We start from the raw sequence: 18,806 nt of genomic DNA, 5'->3' as shown, positions 1-18,806 counted from the left end.
CCCAGAATAGCCAAAGTAATTCAAAGTGAGAAGAGTGAAGAGGGAAGGCATACAACACTGAACCTCAAATTATACTAAAGATCTACAGTAACAAAGACAGCATGGTACTAACACCAAAAGAGACATATATGACCAATGCTCATACAGAATACAGTCATCTGATACTAGACAGAGGTGCCAAAAACATACACTGGAGAAAAGACAGCCTTTTTAATAAATGGTGCTGAGGAAACTGGATATCCATTTGTAGAAGAATGAAACTTGACCCCTACCTCTTACTCCACACAAAAATCAACTCAAAGTGGATCAAAAGCCTAAGAATTAGATCAGAAACTCTGCAACTGACAGAAAAAAATGCAGGTCAACACTCCAACATATTGGAACAGGCATTAATTTTCTTTTGTAACCAGAGTTTCAAAGCACAAGATATAAACCAAAAATCAATAAATGGGATAGCATCACATTAAAAAGCTTCTACAGAGCAAAGGAAACAAGAGCGTGAAGAGCGAGCCTACAGAATGGGAGAAGATCTTTGTCACCTGCTCCTCAGGCTATTAGTATCCAAAAATATGTAAAGAACTCAAAAAACTTAATAATAATAAAAAAATAACCCAAGTAGTAAATGGGCAAAAAAATTAAACAGACATTTCTCAAAAGAAGAAATACAAATGGCCAAAAAATATATTAAAAAATGTTCAACATTTCTAGCCATCAGTAAATGCAAATCAAAACTACATTAAGATTTCATCTCTATTCAGAATGACAATTATCAAGAACACAAGTAATAATAAATGTTGATAGGGTAAAGGTATACACATACATTGTTGGTAGGTCTGCAAATTAGTGCAACCACTCTAGAAAGCTATATGGAAATTCCTTAATTAGGAAGGATAGTAGAATGAAACTGACATTATTACCTTATGTACATATATGACTGCACAACCAAAGTAATACTATAACATGTACAACCAGAAAAATGATAAATTATACCCCATTTATGTATAATATATCAAAGTACATAAATGAATTCTACTGTCATGTATAACGAATTAAAACAAATAAAAAAATATTTTAAAAAAACAGGAATGGAACAACAATGTGACCCAACTATCCCACTCCTGGGTTTATATCCAAAAGATACAAAATCAACATACTATATGGTTACAGTCATATCAATGTTTTTAGCACAATTCATAACAACTTAACTATGGAACCAATCTAGATGAATGGATGAAGAAAATATGGTGTATATATACAATGGTGTATAACTCATGAAGAAAAATAACATTATGACATTTGCTGGAAAACGGGTAGAACTGAAGCCCATCATGCTAAATGAAATAAGTAATATCCAGAAAGTCAAAGGTCAAACGTTTTCTCTAATAAGCAGAAGCTAGTCCAAAATGGGGAGAGGAGTGTGTGCCTGTGTAGGTGGGTGGGTGGGTTCCATTAAAATAAAGAGAGATTGGTGGAATGTAAAGAGGGATAGAGGTGGTGGGAGGAGAGAATGGGATAAACGAAGAAGAACAGTGGGATGAATCTGACATAATTCTCTTATGTACATATGAATATAACACAGTGAACTAACTTTTATTTATAACCACAAGGTACTAATTAAAAAAAAACTATAAGTAAATAGCAGAAAGATCACTAAAGTAGAGGAAAGGGAACGGGGGAGGGAGGAAGGAAGGAAGGAAGGGAAAGGGAAATTACTAGAGATTGAATTATAGTAAATTCTATTCTACACTCTTGTATCAAAATGAATCCTAATCTTATATATAACTAAAAAGAACTGATAAAAAATTTTAAAAGATTATCTATATCTCACTGTGTTTTATCTTCAAATTTCTTACATAAAGTTTCAATTAGAGATATGATTTTACTACTTCTTATCTATGTAAAAGCTATCTATCCCAATGTCATAATTAATTAATTATCACTGAAAAAACTAACATTTCAGTAAAATTGTTTTACAAAAGAAAGGAACTTTGTCACATAAAAATTTTATTATTGCAAATAATTTAATGTCACTATCTTCAATGTTAGCATACCAAATTTAGAAGACAGTTTTTACAACTATAATTACTAAAACTAGAGAAGCTACTGAAATTCTATCAAGAGGTAGAACTTTGACTAATTCTGCCCTAAAACTCTTTCAAAAGCAATGGTCAAATTATTACTAAAATATAAGTTAATGTTTATGGAAAAAATGAAATATTAATGTATTAATTTATTAATACATTAATATTAATGGCATATTAATACATTTTAAAATCTTTAAAATCTTACAAAAGGTTGTTTCCCCCCAACTCTCAGTTCTGTGATGTTTTAATCCAGAAACTGAACTTGGGACTGTAGTTAATCTTTCCTTACTTAAAATTTAAATTCAGAGAAAATATGAGTAAAACCTACAGCAATTCTAGGTCTGGAAGTGCTTCAACATTAATCCATTTGGGCAATTTTGGGGGACATTTGTCACTTATTAAGAGAATCAATCATCAAATGTTGAGAAGCCAATGTCATGTAAACTTCTTTTGAAAAGCAATGTCACTTTACCATAATGATATTATTTTTTTTCAGAATCTTATTATGAAACTCAAAATATAATCATAGATGAAATCTATGTAGTCATTAAAAATACACTTCTGGACATGAGAAAATATTCATATTTATATAACCATTTTTAATAATGTGACATAGCAGTAATGATTGTTCTTTTCTTTAAATATGTGTGTGCTCTCTTAGTCTTCTTCAATGAGCTTATAAAATTATATTATAAAAGTAACTGTCATTAAAAAATATTACCCTTGGGGCTGAGGTTGTGCCTCAGTGGTAGAGTGCTTGCCTATCATGTGTGAGGCAGTGGGTTTGATTCTCAGCACCACATATAAATATAATAAAGGTCCATTGAAAACTAAAAAATCTTTTTAAAAAAAAAAAAATAACCCTTACCAGTATTACAAAAGCTTTCTCTCTTTTTTAAATAATCCCATTTCTATGCCTGATGGCAGAGGTGCCAAATGACAATGTTATGTCGGTGAATATATGTCTGGTACAGCTTTTCCCCAGACATTTGATTTTTCACCACACATATGAAACCACATCAGATATTTCTTGGGATTTACTATGTCTACTATGTGTTTAGGAAGATATAAATCTATACTTAAATTAGAATTAAACTAGTATATGTTTAAGAAAAAAAAATCTTATTATCCAAAAGTTCTAACAGAATTTTTCTTTTCTTAAATGCTGTGAAATCCAAGCCTCTTTTAGCTATACAGAGATCAACTGATATAAAATTCTTATCTGATAATTCTGTAAATAAAATTAACCTCAGAAAGTTATGTTTTGCAGGCCAGAAGTGATTTTTCATGACTTTGTTTTATTCTAATTTGAATTTTATTCTAAATATTTCACGAAAGCTTTCTTATTAGAGGACCTAGAGGAACATTAAAAAGGGTAGCTAGCTGGGGCTGGGGTTGTGGCTTAGTGGTAGCGTGCTCGCCTGGCATGTGTGAGGCACTGGGTTCGATCCTCAGCACCACATAAATGAAAAATAAAGATATTGTGTCCACCTAAAACTGAAAAATAATTTTTTTTTTTTTAAAAGGGTAGCTAGGGGCTGGGATGTGGCTCAGTGGTAGAGCACTTGCCTAGCATGTGTGAGGTCCTGGGTTCGATTCTCAGCACCACATATAAATAAAATAAAGGTCCATTTATAACTAAAATAAATATATATACATTTTTAAAAGGGAGTAGCTAGAATTAGATAAAGTTGTTCAATTTATAAAACTGTGTTATTCATGCTATAAATTACTAGCATGAACATCTGAGCCAATAAAATTTAATAAACAACATATACAACAACCACATCTACTTATAAATTCCCAGGTAATTTCAAAATCATAAAAAGGTAATGATCTAGCAGCTTAAATTCAATTCAAACCTTTACTGAAATCTGCTTTGTACCTTTAGACATTAAAACATGACAATAAATGAAGTCCCTGCTTATAAAGTTTAACTAAGGCAAATCTACCACATAAAAAACTTCATGCAATTTGCTATATGATTATCCACTTTTATCCATTTAGTTTCCACTTAAATTCAGAGAAAGGTATCTATTTTGTGTGGCATTAGCTAATTCCAAATACTCCAAGAGAATACCTATGAAGTTTTCAAAGGAGAAAAGAGCAAGATAACAGAAAAGAAAGGTTTAACATGGATTCCCTAATTACCATAAAGACTAAGGGTTCACGACTATTATTTCAAAAACACTTGAGAATTGAACTGGGGATCTATGAGACTGTCCTCTATGGAAAAGTCAAATCCATTCTTAAAGCCCTGATTAAAGTTAACAGTTTCTACTGAAATCTAAAGTTAAATTAGAAAAAAATTAAATTATAATGACTAAAAGTGGCACAAACAAGCTCTAGATAAAGGTTCATAAGATATTATGGCAGATCAAGGTATGGACTTACCAAATAAGTTGAACAATTTCATTTGGATCATGTGTGAATTAATTAATAACAAAATAAATCATTGCAAAATTTAAAAATAATTTGTGGAGAAATGATACAATTCTAATGAACAAATGTTTATGACAAATAGAACAGCAACATGCCTAAAGAATTATAGCATATGAGTTCAAGTACATCAAGTGAAAGCCTAGGGATATAAGAAATACTAAATGGCTGTACTAGAGCAGTGGTCAAGAAACTACAGAACCCACTCTATTTCAACAGGGCTCAAGAATTAAAAATTAATTTTTACAGATTTGTAATCAACTTGGTGATATGGAATATTAAACTGAACTATAATTAAAGAAATATTTATACCTCCCAAAAAGCATTTATTCTTCTGATTAATAGACCTACATTACAAATAAAAACAATTGTGCTCATTTCCTATTACATTTTTATTAATAAAAAAAGAATGCAAATATGTTTTCTCTTTCATTATTTAAGTACATATATAACATCTTTGATTCTGCCTTTTGGCTCACAAAGCCTAAAATATTTTATATAGCTCTTAATAGAAATAGTTTGCCCAATTGTGTATTACAGCACTATTAATTTTAATAGTGGGAAGTATTTTTAGACTTTTAGGAAATAAAGAGAAGTCTCAGCTGAAAATTATAAAAAATTTTATGGACAGTAAGGAAGATCAAGGATCACACACTGGTCTTTTCAACCATATTTGCACACAATGACAAGTAGCAAAATCCCCTTGACTAAAAGAAAAAACATTTTTATAGAATGAAGTAAAAAGCTTTAAAATAACTTGATTGTAGTCCTATGCTCAAATGCTTGAAATTATAGAGAATTATGGCTCAGCATAATAAAAGCTGATTTCTAGCTGTACAAATATACAATGGGCTGTATCTCAAAGCAGTAATCTAACGCTTTGAAACAGATCCCTTTCTTGTATCAGACACAGAAAATAGATTTTCCAGAATTATTCAACATGAAGAGAACTCAATTATTAGTGGGTTCTTTTACCTGCTCTACATCTAAATTTGCTACATGATCTTGAATCACTTTCTCCATTTTTTAAGTTTCTTGCACATGTGTGTTTGTGATATATTACTAAAACAGCATCAAAATTACTTTCAGTTAAAAACTCAAATTCAATCTTCTCACCTTGATTATTTCTACCAACTGATCCACACCACTGTCCCCTGGAAATATTGGTTGTCCTAGCAACAGCTCAGCCAACACACAGCCTGCAGACCATACATCTGAAGAGAATATAAAGATTTATTAGACTCTGAAACTTAAGTTGAAAAAAAATGTCTATATTTTCTAATTTTACTTAAATTACACTGATCACAAAGCAAATATCACAAGGATTGTATAATCCTAAACAGGATTTTAAAAAATACAAAAAATTTCCATAATTCAATTTTAAATTAGTGTTATACTTAACAAGGATGAAATAAGGCCAATGAGAATATTCCAATAAAGCATAAAGAATCATTTTCAACTACCAGGTCTTCAAGAGAGGATTAAAGTTCCAAAGCCACAGAATGACTGTGTACTTCTCTACTTAAAAACAGTCAAAATGACACAATCTCTGCATGTTAGGAGATGCTTACAGAAGAGGAGCAATACAGGGTTCAAACTCCCACAGACACTGTGTTTTAAACCAATGAAAATTCTGACTTTTAAATGGTTGACTTTTATGTGAGATGACTGACAGAGAAATATGCTTAAATATATCATCATTCTAAATGCAAAGTAATGGCAAAGACAGAGAGGTATATATTTCATTTCATAAATCATCAAAAATAATTCATTTTTAAGTCAAAATGGGTATCCCAAAGAGAAAACTTTTAAAAATAATGTAATCAATAAATTGAATAACAATAAATTTTAAAATTAATTTAAAGCACACATCTGGCTTATCTAGTATATTCCTGGTTTATATCTATTATCTTTGACTAATGATTAATAACACCCTCTTTCTGCCAAAAAAATATCTGAAGATAAATTAACTGATAAAATTCTACTATTAACATTTCCTGCAAAGAAAAGCTATTTTTCAGTTTGCAGGTTTCTGAGATTCCTGGGTTTTGTATGTACCAAGACTGAAGTACTTTAGGGAGATGAACTTATATTATTGCTATATCAAGACTGAAGTACTTTAGGGAGGTGAACATATATTAGTGCTAGATAGCTTTTTCTATCTACAAGTAGGGAAGGAGAATGATAGTGAATGGTATGGAGATAGTACATCTCAAGAGTGATTCAAAAATCTCTGCTCAAGTGACTACTTTTATTGACCTAAAACAAGTCATAGATTTCATTTGAGAAAATCCAAGTTGATTTTGTTCAGCTCCAAGTAATGACAGTCAAGACACTGGTTCTATAATGTAGACCAAGACAGTCAGTCCTATGTGTTACCTTAAGAAACTGCTCAACGAAACAAATGTGAAAACCTACTAGAGACTCTTTATTTCACTCAAAGCCAATTGTACTAAATTTTACAGATCCAAATGGAAAAGTACATCTTACTAAATATTTTATTTTGATTCAAGTTTTAAATATTTCCCTCCTATCTGACTAGATAGAAGTTAGTATGCACCTACTTTTTTTCCTTAATAATACTGAATAATTCATCTCATAGGCAAGGTTAGAAAAATTACTGGGGAATGCATTAAAAAACAACGGAGAATGTAATAGGAGGATTCAATATAAATATGGAAAACATGAAATAAAATCAAGGAATACTATCACCTAGTAGTTCTCACCAAAATTAAAAATCAAAAAATTCGGTGACAACTATACTAAGTACCCTTTGATTCATGTTAAGTCAGTCAAAATACTAAAACCAGGTGTTATGGTTTAGATGTGGTGTCCCCCAAAAACTGATGTGTGAGACAATGCAAGAGATTTGGAGGAGACATGATTGGGTCATAGTCCTACCCTCATCAGTGAATTAACCCTCTAATGGGATTAAATGAGTGGTAACTGGAGGCAGGTGGGGTATGGCTGCAGGAAGTGGTTCATTGGAGGTGTAATTATGGAGTATATATTGGTATCTGGTGAGTAAAGTCTCTCTCTCTGCTTCCTGATCACCATGTGAGCTGCTTCCCTCTGCCACATTCTTTCACCATGTTGTTCTGTGTCACCCCTAGGAATAAAGCTGGCTATCTATGGATTGAGACTTCCAAAACCATGAGTCCCTAAATAAACCTTCCTTCTTTACAATTGTTCTCACCAGATCCTTTATTCACAGTGAGAAAAGCTGACTAAAACACCAGGGGGATACCACAACTTTTTTGTTCTTACTTCACAGGACAAAATGGGGAAACTCTCCAAACAGAATAAAAATTCAACTAAACAATAGGTTCACCCCCCCCCCCAAATGTTCTGGTCCATTGAAATTTAGTTATTTGGGGTTTGAGACACAGTGGCATTCTGTTTCATACTTAACTCTTATTCATGATAAAGTCATATTTCAAGACCATCTAATTTAACACATTTACTTCACAGATAAGGAATTAAGGCATGATAAATGTAAACAACTTGTCAAAGGAAAAGCTGCTGATAGCAGAGCCCTAGACCTGGAATCCACCTTTAATTCCCAATGAAGACAACACTGTCTCAAAGTCACAGAATAACAGCTTCTTCAAGAGTCCATATGCTTAACTATCCTAAAAAGAAAGCCTTTGTTCTAATTCATTCATCTCTCAGTAAGATAATATAATCAGTCTTAAGTGACTATCATTTCTAACATTATTCTTAAAAATGTTTAAAAAATGTTCCTGTATTAGTATACTTCTAAATATCCTTTTTTTGGATGTTTACAATTTTTTTCAGAGCCTTAAGAGGCAGATCAAATCTACATTCGCTAGGGCTTCAAAATCCCTAGTTTATATAGACATTCCATGTGGTAGATGATAAGAGTTATGAGACTTTTTCGGATGAACCAAAGTGCGTTTATTTTAGGTGACCTGGGCACAATTCATTCCTGTGTCATTTCTGAAGATCATTAGTATCATATATTTGAATAAAATAAAGTAGCTAAAAAAAACTCAATGACATTTCCAAAGACAAATAGGTAAAATTTACTCTAGGGGCCATTCAAATTAACAAGTGCCACAGAAAGAACATCCCTTTACATTTCTATAGCAGTTTCACTAATATTTTATGGACTCTCACAGACACTAACAAAGGTAGGTAGAACTGTTAATATCTAATTTCCATCTTACAGCTCAGCTCAGCACAATATTACAAGATTTGGAAGTCAAATCCAGGTTGAACTCAGGGAAAATATTCTTTGTACCACTTCTCATTTGTCTTTTAACATATTACCACATAACACAGACATTAGCATTACATACACACAGTGTTATATTCTCTCTCCCTTTGTGCAGCAGTTCTCAAAGTGTGCTCTGTAGAACCTAGGTCTTCTGGATATTTTCAGAGGTCCTGGAGAGCAAACCTATTTTCTTAAAGAATATGCTATTTCACTGGGTAGAAATTTGTACTTGATGGTACAAAACAAATGGTGGATAAAACTCTAGTCCCTTGGAACAAATGAAAATGTAATCCAGTATATCTCTTTTTGGCAAAATGAAAATGTGTTTCTATTTAAGGAGTTTGTTCATATTAGAGAATTTTTATTTGTATCATAAAGTCAAAAAGTTTCCAAAATTGTTGTTCTTTTTCTTTCTTTCTTTTTTAAGTTTTCAGTACTGCAGGGTTTTTGGGGGGCTGTGTATTTATTCTTTTCTATGTCCCAATTTTGGACTACAGAATTCTAATCAGAAAAAACATATAAGAATAAAATAATTTTTTTGCGTCCACTTGCACCATATAGCCTAAGCTTGCCCCTTGTTTCTTAGTTTCCTATTCATGTACAGCTGTTCATGTATGGTCTGTATTTTAACCAGGGTGCTAAAATGGGGAAGAAAAGGTCAATAGAGACTCTAATTAATTGTTTCCATTCATATCCTTCAATCACTAAACATCTCTGCTACAGACTTCTAAACAATCAGTGAGCTGGACGCTGGGGTTGTACCTCAGTGGTAGAGCACTTGCCTCGTATAAGTAAGGCACTGGCTTCAATTCTCAGCACCACATAAAATAAACAAAGAAAGGTATCGTGTTCATTTACAACTAAAAATAATTAAAAAAAAAAAAAAAAAAAAGAATCAGTGATCTTGGTTGAACTGCTAATGATTTATGCTGACCTGAAGTTAAATAACCAAAATAAGACAGCATGGGATGAATTCAATAATATGGTCAGCTTGTCACCTGTGTTATTAACAATGAAATAACATTAAATTCTCTAACTGGCAATCAAGCTCAGAACTGAACATTTCAGGCAAATTTAAGAAAGGTATACAACTTAGGATTTGAATCATTAATAAGGTAAAAACAAATAGATAACCAACTATAGCTTTATAATTTTAGTACTCAAAAAAATCCTAAAGATTACAAGTGTATCATAAATTCTTAAATGCAAAATTTAAATATATGTACGAATATTTCCACATCTCATCTTTAAGAAAAAATATAGGTAACACCCTTCTTTCTAGGCCAGTGAAAGTAGATTGATAATCATGAATTGTTAAAACCAAGATGCAATTAATAATTATAAACATTATATTCAGATTTAGAACTTACCTATACTAGAGGTATAATCAGTGGCTCCAAAGATCAACTCTGGTGCCCTATAGTACCGAGAACAAATATATGAAACATTGGGTTCTCCTCGGACCAGCTGCTTTGCACTAATAAAAATATAAAAAATAAAAAGTGTTTAAAATTTAAACTTTAAAGGAACTTATAATTATCATGCACAATACCAAATGTTTATCTTTTAAGTTTCATATCATTCCAATCATCCAATATACAAAAGAGAAAATATGAACCATAACTATCCCAATCTACAATTTTTTCACATTTTTTTCAGTAAAATAGAACAGAGATTTTTAAAGGCAGAATGGCTCAACTGTTGCCTAATAAAAAAGAGATTAAAAAGTCAGAAAAGAATAAATGTTGAATTTCTTCTGATTCTGTTTCCCAAATTCTACTTCTAAAATATTAAGATGGAAGGGCACAAAATGAAGAGACACCTCTCTCTACCAAAAGGCATGATAACAGATCAGAATAGAAGAAGGAATATTTCTAATTCAACATATTTCTTTAAAAGAGTGAGAAATGTGGCCCGATCCTTACAATTTTACTTCTGACTCAGGATGAATATCTGAAGGAATATACACCTAATCTCTTTAATTTCCACATTTTGGTTTATTTAATAACTGTTTACATACTCATTATCCAATAAACTACAAAAAGATAGGCCTTAAACTTTAGGGAAGAAATTACTCACAACCTATAAATTCGGTCTCTTGTGGTAAGTCTATGTGTTCTCCTATTTCAACTTTAAAATACTTTGTAGTATGTATTTTAAACATTATAGTAAATTGTACTTAATATATTTTGAGATGTCTCTGAAGAAAAAATAAGCTGCTAATCAGAAGCTAATCATTTAAATAAGCTGCTACGGAAGAAGCTAACCATAATAACATCAAACATAGATACAGAAAATAAATACATGCAACAAAATTTTAAAAAGTAAGGGCCAAGAAAAATGTGACATAAAGGTACAGGAAAATCAGAATAACAATGGATGAAAATAGTCATAAGGATTTTGAAGTCTAGGCTTTCTTTTCTTCAATTTATTTCTAGTCAGTGATGACTAAATGACCTTAAAATTTTTTTACCCTTCATCACCATTTGGAGGGGCAGGGGGTACTAGGGATTGAAATCAGGGGCACTTGACCACTGAACCATATCCCCAGTCCTATTTTGTATTTTATTTAGAGGCAGGGTCTCACTGAGATGCTTAGCACCTTGCTTTTGCTGAGGCTGGCTTTGAACTTGTGATCCTCCTGCCATAGCCTCCTGAGCCACTGGGATTACAGGCCTGCACCACTAACCCCTGCTCATCACTGGTTTAAAAGTTTATTTTTCATCCTCTCCCTCCCTAAGTACTGACAAACAAAAATTTCATGAATCAAAAATGAAACGTATTTTTATGTTTTCTAAAAATTAAAACATTTCATTTCAAGCACAGGTGATAAGAAACTTTTCTACCTTTAAAAGTCCACTTTTTAAAACAAAATAGATTCCAATTACAGTTTAAAAATTCACTGCAAGTCAAATGGTAACAATGAAAGCTTTGTAGTCTATAGATTCTTTCACTACTTGATATATGTGTCTACCCTCTTTCTCTTACAAAATAAGGCTGTTTGTAAAACTCCCTACCCAAGAGAATTCTTAGTCCATATAGCCCTTCAGCTACCTTCAGGTGCTGTTTCACCCAGTAAAGAATTAATAATAAGACATTAATACTGGTCTGTTCAAATCTCCACCAACCTAGTACCTAAGAGTATCAAGTGTCTCTCAAACCCTACTTGCCCAAAACAATTTTGTTAAAAACCAAGAAAGCACCTTTGTTATCAAAGAGTTTATAAAAATGCAGTCTTACCATACAAATAAAATCCCTGTTCCAAATTTATTAGAATAAAGTCTAGGCTTTCTTTTCTTCAATTTATTTCTAGTCAGTGATGACTAAATGACCTTAAATTGTTTTACCCTTCATTACCATAAACACCATAAACTGTCTAGTACCAACAGTTATCCTGTTAGTTCCTCTCTGGTATTATCATTTAAAACAATCTTTTGCTCTTTTCTGCCCTGAAGAGATCTCTCTGTTAACTTGGATCTTCCAGGGTTTTTCATCCTTATCACAAATTAGAACATAAAATATTATGTTCTAACAACATGGCCTGTCCCAACTGTGTTTTGACACTAAGAGAGAAAATAAACTACTAATCTTGGTGTCACAGTCTTTTTAAAGTACTTAGCAGTCAATTATTCTCAGTGGGAAAGATATGCATAATGATAAAACTCATTTAATTTGGGCAAATACCCTACAAAAAATAAGTAGTCATACTTTATTTTAAGCATCAAAAGTTTTGATTTAAGTATTTTTTTTTTTTTTTTTTTTTTTTTTTAGTTGTAGGTAGACACAATACCTTTATTTTATTTATTTATATGTGGTGCTGATGATCAAACCCAGGGCCACACACGTGTTTGGCAAGCGCTAATAATCCCAGCCCCAAAGTTTTGATTTGATTTTTTTCCCACTTTTATAGTTCAAAGGACAGAGTTATAGTGAGCTGTGTCCTAGGATAGGTGTTTAAAATTAGAAAATAGTAAAATGGGATGGCTGAAAGAGAATACACTTCTGAGACTATTAAGAATTAATTTATGATACGCAGATGTGCTTGGTTTTTAAGGAACTCTCTCTACTACAGCCTGTGGAAAATATATCCTATGTGAAACCTAAAATTTGAACTGTGGGATGTGAAAGTATTATAAAGAAGTAAGAACACAGATACTACCAGGTCTGAGTCAATATGTAATCTACAAAGTTAAGTTGAAAAATAAGAATTTGTGATAAGGATGAAAAAACCTGGAAAATCCAAGTTAACATAGAGATCTCTTCAGGGCAGAAAAGAGCAAAAGATTGTTTTAGATGATAATATCAGAGAGGAACTAACAGGATAACTGTCAGTACTAGAAGGGAATATAGCTTGACTGCATGGAAATGGAAAGGATAAGGTTTTATTACCAAGTCACAGTATATTACCAAAGAATAAGTTTAAGAATTCAACAAATTTGTAGGAATTTACATAAAAGAAGGGAGAATAAGAGATTACTAGAGGAAAATAAAAATAAAAATTGCAACTAGATCCACCTTTTACCTTATTCCTGAATTGAGGTTAATTCTGAAGTTAAAAGGATACATAGCAATGTATAATAAAAAATATTTTAATTAGTTCTTATTGAAGAAATTAATATACACATAATATACATTTGAACAACACTCAAATATAATCAATGAAAAAGTGAGTATCCCAACTACACTATATATATATATGTATACACACACACACACACACACATATATGCATACACACATATAATCACAGTTTATTTTTTTAAAGTAAAAGGTAGCATACTACACAGTCTTGACCTTGCTTTTTCTATTTAATATTTACTAGAAATGATTCCCTTCTAGTTCATAAGGAGCTGCCTCATTCTTTTTCTTGGTGGCATGTATAACATTTTATTTGTATATATCTTAAATTTTTTTGACATTTTCTTACAAATAGATATTTATAAACAATGAATGATTAAAAATCTCTGTACATACAGTATTTTGTAAAATAATATTTCCAATGAAATAATTCCTAAAAGTTAAATTGTCACTTAAAAGAATACACACACTTATAATTCTAACAGAAATAATCAAAACTACCCTTACAAAGAATTGCATTAATTTATGCTCCCTTAGTAAGGGTTTAGACTGAAATTGTAAAAGGGATATATTTAATAAAATGATTATTTTTGGGACAGGGAGTGATAGAAAAGGTGCCGAAGGGGGAGCCAGCTTACCTTCCAAAGTCACAGAGTTTTAAGACAGCTGTATCAGGATCCAACAAGAGGTTCTGTGGTTTAATATCCCGGTGGCAGATTCCAAAGGAATGGATGTAGGCTAAACTTCTGAACAGTTGATACATATACAACTGGAATAAATAATGAGCATTAATTGAATACTTCCTATTTCAATCAAACTAGAAGCACTAAGCCATAAAATAGTAACATTCTCAACACAGAACAGGTGAATACTGGTGATTACTCAATCTTCCTTAAACAAGTTTCATGTCATGTCTGTATGAATTAGCTAACTTAAGTATCATTAACCATGTATTTGTACCGTCCTTTAATAACTTAAAAAAGGAAATCTGACAATGAGCTTTAAAAGCTCTTACTTACTAACATCTTACCTCCAACTAGCTAAGATGAGTTTTTATTTAAAACAATGATTAAAACAAGATATAAAACTCAAGAGAGATATCCAAAATCCTATGACTCAAAACCAATATTTGGATGAGAAGTCAAGTCTTCTGATTTTTTAGTTCATCATTCTTTCTAGTATGTCAGGCTGCTTAATGTGAAAAGTATTTCCAATATCATCCTCAGAATCTTTTTTTTTTCTTGATATGTCAGTTTCTACGGTTACTGAAAACTCACAGGTGTGCTGAAAAAAATTAGCAATTACCTATCAAAACATCAGTAATCCTTTAGTAGCATCACCACTCTTTTTATTAATATCCTTTAGAAATAAGATTTTAAATACCATTTAAAAACACATGCCTAGGTGAGTACTGACATTACCTTAAAAGATAATTTTCTTCAATTCTACTACTAAAAGAGATATATAGTTGATACATACTATAAGAATACCATAATCCTGTGCTGGGGCTGTAGCTCAGTGGCAGAGCAGTTGCCTAGCATGTGTGAAGCACTGGGTTTGATCCTCAGCATCATATGGAAATAAATAAAATAAAGGCCTGCTGTCCATATACAACTACAAAAAAAAAATTAAAAAAAGAATACTAAAATCCTCTGTTTATCCAAAGGCCAGTAGTGATCTAATTCACTCCCTCCCACCCTGGATCTTGGGTTCTCTTCGTAAAAATTTTTAAATATTCACTTTGTAATTTTTCTGGCTGCTCACCTTTTGACCTCTAGCCCAAAATTAATTACATGGCAAAAAAATTGTGAAATGATTCAAACCAAAGATAAGAGTGTCTTGGTAAAGTAATAAAAATTTGAAAATGAAATAAAACTAAAAGATACAGGTTAGATAAAGCATTGACATGTGATGCCATATGACTTGTGATAAGGGTTGGATTATTACTTAATAGGAAACCTACTTTCCTTCAGAGGCATGACGGAAAGTACAAACAGGTGAATTTCAATACATCTTTAATATTAAGTTGGAAAAATTTAAGCCTTCTTTAAGATGAAGTATGATATAAAATGCATACATAAGATGAATTCAATAAGATCAGCACTTGCCACTAAACTTAGAATTAAAAACATTCAGGTATTCATGTATCCTTTTTAAAACTATGTAATTCTATAAAAGTGTATAATTGTTCACAGAATCAATCTTGAAATCTTAAGATGTATTCTGCAAGTTTAAATCTTTATCACCTAGAAAATGATCTATAAGCAACTGAATTCACAGGTACTCATCTACTAAAATAAAGATTTTACCAACTCTATGAGGGTTTCAACATCTACGTCAGCCAAAAAAAAAGAAAAAAGAAAAAAGAAAACAAAAAGTTTTCTTTAAAAAAATGCTAAACAGCTTAAATTAGGTTAATTTCAAGATGACGTTTTCTATATTCTTTCATCTCCATTGTCTTCACTTGATTCTTTATTCTTTAGATTAAGAATAAAATACTCATTTTCACATCTTGTTGTTGTTCCACTTTGTAAAAGCATACTTATAAGAAACCTAAAAGGTTTTCTACAGAAGATAGGCACTATTCTAGTGCTTTATATGTGTTATTTCACTTAATACTGGAACAACCCCATGTAATCCATAAATACTACTATTATTTTATTTTATAAAATAAACCAGGCCTTTCAGGTAACCAGGCCCAGAGAGATTATATAACAGCCCACTATCACATTTGCAATCTTCTGTAATGGTTTGAGGATGAATACTTGTCTTTACATTTTACTTTCTTTATTCTACCATATCTTTAATGAACCCAATTTGAAATATAACGTATTATTTTAACATGTACTAAACACAAAACCAAGTGCTTTTCTACTCATTTGTTTAATTTTTACAATAACTCTGTGATATATACATTTCCCCTTATTTTTCCAGGAGAGGAAATTGAGGCTCAGTGAGCACAGTAAAAAGTTAATCTAACTCAAGGCCAATGTACTCCCCTCTGTGCCACCAAATCTGTTTAAAATAAATAACAAAATAACAAAAATGTATCCAGCTCTCTTATGTATTCAGACCTTGTCCTTAAACAAGTTAGTCTGTTTTCCCAATAATTTAAAAACAAACAAAAAAACCTACTTGAAGCTGGGTGTAGTGCACACATCTATAGTCCCAGCTACTCATGGGGCTAAGGCAGGAGGATCATTTGAGCCCAGGAGTTCAGAGCCAGCCTGAGCAACATAGTGACACCTCACCTCAAAAAACAACAAAAAAATTTAAATTCATACCAATGATTGGATAGCCATGTGTTTTAGAATTACATTTCAAAACATACTTAGTTCTGAAAGATGCACAGCACAAAAACACAGGCGCTCAAAACTTTTTATCTTACAACTGTTATCAACTACAAAAAAAAGGCAATAGAAGTAGAAAAGGGGTGAAGAAACAGGTTCCAAAAAACATAGAGAACAACTCAACTCACCTAGAAAAAGTGAAAGTAAATAATCACAAAGAAATGCATTTTCCATTTTGGTAACATGTATGCCAAACAAGTCCTTATTAGATGGTGATCATAAAAGAGTTGTATGTAATTTGTCACTTTTATTTCCATCTCCCAAACTAAGATTTTTCAAATTATAGGACTACAATTAAACTATGCAATATAAATAAGTGAAGGAGCTCAATTCATAAACTCATTAACTGTAAACAATAATTTTTCTCTTTTCAGGTCTTTAAACATACAAATAGATTTGTATCTCCAGAGAATAATACCTAGGGCCAAGAGTTCTGATTCTGAAAGAGCTGTGGTTAAAAAAAGAAAGAAAGAAAGAAAGAAAGAGCTGTGGTTATTAAAAAAAAAAAAAAAGAATAATTCCTTTTTTTTCACAAGGAGGAGAAACAAGTACGAGATTTCTTTCCGGTATGTCAACTTCAATATGCACAATTTTATTTTATTTTTTAAAGATAGAATGTCAGAGATGAAGCCCAACTATATGCTGGCAAAATATGAAAATATGGAGTGATCTCCAGGATATATTTTTCAATCCAGGAAAATATAAAAGAGATCTCCAGGATGTATTTTTATACCCCACCCCACCCCCCAAAAAGGAAAATTTATACATTTAGAGAAAAAGGGACTAGAATTGGGTAAAATAATTTCACACTGCTTGTTTTTTAAAATGATATAATAAACTGTTTTAAAATATTTAAGACCATTTAACTGGTAGAAGGAACACATAAAAGTTGAACTTCTTTGAACATATTTTGTACTTTGAAAGCATGTAAATATTAAAACATGTAAATGTTAATTTAAAAGTAAAATTAATTTAGCATTTTAAAATTACAACTATAATAACAGTAAAATGAAATTACAAAGCTTAATGGGGTATAATCACACAGAGAGTTCTTCAATGTTGCTTTAAAACAGATACCTTGGTTAATTCCTAATGGGATTGAATGGGAGGTTAAAAAATGCTTCAAAGAGATCTTACATTATTGTCAGCTAGAGGTGCTAATAAGTGGGTGATTATAATTCTGTCATTGAGAAGTGAAATTTTCAGTGTTAAATGTGGAAGATTATCAGGGTTTAAAAAAATAGACTCTGATGTCATGTAAAACTAAAAAGAACCAATAATATTTTTTTAAAAAGATATGATTTTTAAAAACCCTCAATTTTAATTGGAAGTATCAATATGAATTTATTGTGTATTTACCCTTGGGGGAGAAAAACAGATGTGTTATATCTTTGAAAAAATTACCCACATCTCCTAGCTCTTTTTATTAAAAATATCCAGAAGCAGTAACCAACCCTATAGCATTTAGCACCTCCAGCATTTAGACTGTAATATCTAAAAACATTTGTTACTAAAAGAACATGGTCTCCTTGAAGAAAAAGTTGATTCCAAGTATGAAAAAGAAATGTGTAAAATGAACCTGGAACACTATTCTAGAGAACAAGGAAGCTATCAAATAGTATAAACAAACAAACAAACAAGAAAACACCCAACTAGTCACCTATGAAGGATGTTAGGGAACCAACCAATTCTAAATTTTGCTAAATAATAGTAAGGAATCAAATATATACCTGTCTTTTTATATAAACTGTACTTTAGAGTACAGATAAAAGTACATGGGGGACTGGGGTTGTAGCTTAGAGGTAGAGCCTGGCATGTGTGAGGCACTGAGTTCAATCCTCATCATCACATATTTTAGTTTTGATTACTAAAACCAAAATAAAAAAAAGATTAAATGGGGAAGTTTCTCTTTTTGAAAGAATTCCAGCTCTTAAGATGAAATAAAAACATTCAACAATAACATTTTATAAGGCCTATGTGGTGCTGCACACCTGTAATCCCAGCAACTCGGGAGGCTGATGAAGGAGGACCACAAATTCTAGGCCAGGACAACTTAGTAAGGCCCTGTCTCAAAATTAAAACGATCAGGGATGTAGATGAGTGTTAAAGTGCCCT

General features: G+C 31.6%; 1 protein-coding gene across 2 annotated transcripts in view; it reads right to left on the bottom strand.

The window, feature by feature from the left end:
* The window catches only part of Gsk3b (glycogen synthase kinase 3 beta), a 157,370-nt gene that overhangs the window by 45,181 nt on the left and 93,383 nt on the right, over positions 1 to 18,806 (bottom strand). For both annotated transcript variants that reach the window (XM_076866971.2, XM_076866972.2), the window contains exons 5-7: positions 13,980 to 14,110; positions 10,134 to 10,240; positions 5,640 to 5,737 (exon numbers count right to left, since the gene is read on the bottom strand). In XM_076866971.2, coding sequence (XP_076723086.1) covers positions 5,640 to 5,737; positions 10,134 to 10,240; positions 13,980 to 14,110 — 336 coding nt within the window. The remainder of the gene's footprint in view (positions 1 to 5,639; positions 5,738 to 10,133; positions 10,241 to 13,979; positions 14,111 to 18,806) is intronic.

Source organism: Callospermophilus lateralis, chromosome 10 (assembly GCF_048772815.1).
Source record: "Callospermophilus lateralis isolate mCalLat2 chromosome 10, mCalLat2.hap1, whole genome shotgun sequence".
In the NCBI taxonomy this organism is placed as follows: Eukaryota; Metazoa; Chordata; class Mammalia; order Rodentia; family Sciuridae; genus Callospermophilus; species Callospermophilus lateralis.
Note: the sequence above shows the minus strand (reverse complement) of the source record. Positions and strands in the feature narration are given on the sequence as shown.